This window comes from Pyrgilauda ruficollis, unplaced genomic scaffold, assembly GCF_017590135.1.
Source record: "Pyrgilauda ruficollis isolate IOZ18807 unplaced genomic scaffold, ASM1759013v1 scaffold8, whole genome shotgun sequence".
Lineage (NCBI taxonomy): Eukaryota > Metazoa > Chordata > Aves > Passeriformes > Passeridae > Pyrgilauda > Pyrgilauda ruficollis.
Window position 1 is genome coordinate 6,292,275 of NW_024529932.1, and position 3,978 is coordinate 6,296,252.

At 52.3% G+C, this 3,978-nt stretch overlaps 1 protein-coding gene across 1 annotated transcript; it reads left to right on the plus strand.

Moving 5' to 3' along the window:
- The first annotated feature begins 856 nt into the window (after window positions 1-856).
- LOC121364209 (gap junction beta-2 protein-like) lies at window positions 857-3,978 on the plus strand. The gene is made up of 2 exons (XM_041487297.1): window positions 857-990; window positions 3,275-3,978. The coding sequence occupies exon 2, from the start codon at window positions 3,297-3,299 to the stop codon at window positions 3,972-3,974; it is 678 nt and encodes a 225-aa protein (XP_041343231.1). The 5' UTR covers window positions 857-990; window positions 3,275-3,296; the 3' UTR covers window positions 3,975-3,978.

Sequence of the window (3,978 nt, forward strand, 5' to 3'; positions counted from 1 at the left end):
TTCACATGGCAAGTAACTCTGATTTGAGTCACTCTTTATACTTCCTGCTAGATTACTTTCTCTCGCAAAACCAACTTTAATCCTCATTCCCTTCACGCAGTAGCACTGAAATCAAGGTTGTGCACCCTAGAGAGGAATTCCTTTTCAAAGGAAAACCAAGCATGTTACTTCTATCCTGCCTTTAGCTGCCTGATGCCCTTGTTATCCCTACATCTGGCTACCCAGAAGAATTTTTACTTATCAATTCATTAGCTAGCTCACCTACTCCTTGTCTTCCAAACAAGAAGACAATACACTTCTACTTTACCTACTTCCTTGCCTTCTAAGAAGGTCTCTGAGGTTTCTCTCTGTAGCCCTGCCTCACCCCAGAGAAAATCTATGGGAGCTGCGTTTTATCGGAACACTGTCCCAGCTTTTGCAAGGTGGCGATTTCCTCCGGCTGCCACGGCTCAGGGGCAGTTTCGGAGCGTCCCGCGGGGCTGATTTCCCTCCGGGACGCGTTTTCTGCCAACACTTGGGAATCAATCCCGCTGCCGGGCCGTATTTGCAGGGTACCGGGTCCGCTCCGCCCGATGCGCGCTCTCTGCTCCTGGACACCCCAGGCGAACCCCAGGGCGCTCCCGCGGGAGCACCGTCCCCAGTCCCGCTCGGCCGGCAGCAGCTCCCGCCCCGCGGGCACGGCGGAGCCCAGCACCTCCGGCTGCGGCTCAGACCTCGGCCCGGCCCCGCCCCGGGTTCCCACCGCCGCCTCCGCGGGCGGCCGGAGGAGCGGGGCGCGGGCGGGGGCGGGCGGGGGCGGGTTAAAAGCGGCGGCAGGTGAACGGGGAGGGACCTTAAAGCTCGGGGCCGGAGAGGCTGGGGCCGCCCGCTCCGCAGGCGCCAGCGGACCTTCGAGCAGCGCGGAGCGCCTGTCGCGTCCCGTGTGTCCTGCCCAGCCGTGCCAGAGGAGGGTCCAGAGCGGATTCCTTGTGTCCTGCCCAGCTGTGCCAGGTGAGGGTCCGGAGCGATTCCTTGTGTCCTGCCCAGCCGTGCCGGGAGAGGGTCCGGAGCAGCTACCGCGTGCCGCACCGGTGGGATCGGGACCGAGGTTGGGATTGGGCTGTGCGCCCCTCCGAGCGGGTGGCGATCCGTGTGCTAGAGCGGGGCTCGGGTCGGGGCCGTCCCGGCGGGTCTGGGGCGGCCACGCCGCAGCCCTGAGCCCGGGCAAGCCGTGCTTGGGCGGGGGCTGCCAGCCCGCAGCCCCGGCAGCGGCGGGGCGGTGACTGCGGCTGGCCGGCCCGTTCGGACCGCGCAGCCCGTGCCGGGAGGAGCCGTCGGACCGCCGAGCCAAAGCCGGTGTTTGCCGAGGGTGCCGCGGCAATCCTGCCGCTGCCCTCCGCTGAAGGCTCGCTGCCGCGCGGGAAGTCGGCGGGATAAAGGTCGGCGAGGACGGAGGGAAGGGCTAGGATTCATCTAGCTACTAACCCAGAGTGGGGATTTGGAGTGGTACTCAATAACCGTGTCTTGGTTGGCAAGTTGGGGATCCGGGTAAATTGGCTCACTAACAGCCAATTGCAGTGTTTCGGTAGTGGCAGATGAGAGGGAGAAAAGTTTTTTGCTTCCCCCAAAACTTGCAGCCTTGGTTCAGAACTGCAGTGTGAGATGCACTTGGAACCCAGGCTGTTCAGCTCGGCGATATGCACTTCCCAGACTTTTCTTCAGTACTGATTAGCTTCTTGTGAAGATTTTATTGACTCAATTTTAATGACTGCACAGTCAGATATGAGGGAATTCTTACCGGAATGATGCCGCTATCTCATCATAACCTGCAGGTTAAGTCAGTGTAAAATATTGCATTAAATGGTGCCAGTTTCAGCAGAGACAAAGCATGAGAAGTCTCAGGAATTCCAGTCATGTTGTCAAAGTTGTTTTCTTTTTTGCCTTACCCAATTTTACCTTTCCGCATCACAGTAAATCTGACCTCTCCCTCTTGCCTCCAGACTTGTCTGTACAAGCTAGGTCCTCGTACCAAGGGTATGTGTTGGGGCACGTTTTGTCCTTTGGTTGGGATGTAACTACACCAGGGTAAAAAGTTCTTACATTTTTCCCCTCTCTGCTGTGTGAGAATGAGAGATTTTTGTAAACTTTGGGCCTGTGTTGTGTTGCAAGGTACCATGCTCTTCCCACAGCACACAGCCAGCACCGAGAGGAGATGGAGCTGTTATCCATGGCCTGTGTGGCTCTCTCAGTCTAGCCTTGACATGATGGACCAGCTATGCAGGTTCCCAGGTCGGGTTTCAAAGTGTTTTCTCCAATTCATGATAGTTTCCAAATGGCTGCAATCAGTGAAAGCTGAGCCCTGAGACTGAAGTCTGAACTTCAGCAAAACTTACTTTCAAAAGGGCAAAGAGTGGATTTTAGTTTTTAAGACTAGTAGGAAAGCTGAAATGGAACTGCTCTGATGTTTGACTTTCTGTATTCTGCTGGAGTGTGATAGCACCTAGAAAATCAACATAAACTCTTCAGCTGAGGGCTTTTTCTTCTTAACTCTGTGACTCTGCTTGCCTCCTTTTTTGGATGACATAGCAATGAATGTGGAAGGGCAGGCTCTGCTCTATCTGCCTTTCCCTGCTGGTTTGTGCTATATGAGCATGCAGCCCTGACAGAGCTGGCTTGAGGCTTCTCACCAGTGTTGGCAAATTCAAACGTTGTACTTTTGAGATTAAGGGCCTTGTCTGAACTGTGACAGAAAGCCTTGGAGGCCTGCTGGACGTGTCTGTGTGGAGCAAGGACTTCTGCTGAAAAAGGCCAAGTAGTACTTACCTCTGGGACAAAGAAAGCACCTCAGCCTTCTAGGGCTATAGTGTTGGTAAAGAAATACTGTAGAAAATGCTAGAGAAGACTCTAGTTTGTCTAGATGTTGCTTAACTCATGCAATGACAGTAATTTCTATTGCTTTAGGAAGTATACGGAAAGGCAAAATGCTGACCAGAGTCCACCACAGAAAGGGAAGGAGAACATAGAGGATGTACAGAGGAACTGTATTAAGATGTACTTATTTCTTGCCCAAAGACTTGTTGAGTAATACACTGAGGTATGCTTGTCCCATCATAAACTGATGGAGAGTTTAATAAGTTGTTTGAATCCACAAACATATGGCTGACATAAATGAAACTGATTTACACTTGCCTATGGCTCTGGAGAGACTGTTAGGAAGTTTTCTTTTTTTACAGGTTTAGAGTTGATTTTTCACAGTTTGAAAAGTGACCCTTCTGTGTATTGTGTCTTCCTGCAGGTAAAAGGACACAGAAGAGAAGATGGACTGGGGCACTCTGCAGAGTGTTTTGGGAGGTGTAAATAAGCACTCCACCAGTATCGGGAAGATATGGCTCACAGTCCTCTTCATCTTCCGTATCATGATCCTGGTTGTGGCTGCAGAGAGAGTCTGGGGAGATGAACAACAAGATTTTGTCTGCAACACGCTTCAGCCTGGCTGCAGGAATGTTTGCTATGATCACTTTTTCCCCATCTCTCACATCAGACTCTGGGCCCTGCAGCTGATCTTTGTCTCCACACCTGCGCTGCTGGTGGCCATGCACGTGGCTTACACCAGGCACGAGAAGAAAAGGCGGTTCAGAAATGGTGAGAAAATTGATATTGAAGAGCTGAAAAATCAAAGGATTCACATTCGGGGCCCCTTGTGGTGGACATACACCAGCAGCATCTTCTTCAGGATCATCTTTGAGGCCGTCTTCATGTACGTGTTCTATTACATGTACGATGGCTACCAGATGCCCCGCCTGGTGAAGTGTGACGCTTGGCCCTGCCCCAACACTGTGGATTGTTTCGTGTCTCGGCCCACTGAGAAAACCACATTTACTATTTTCATGCTTGCTGTATCTGGGATCTGCATGATGTTGAATCTGGCTGAGTTGTGCTACCTAGTGATAAAAATTTGCATGAAAGAATCCGGGAAACCAGCAGTTTTGAAATAAGTCC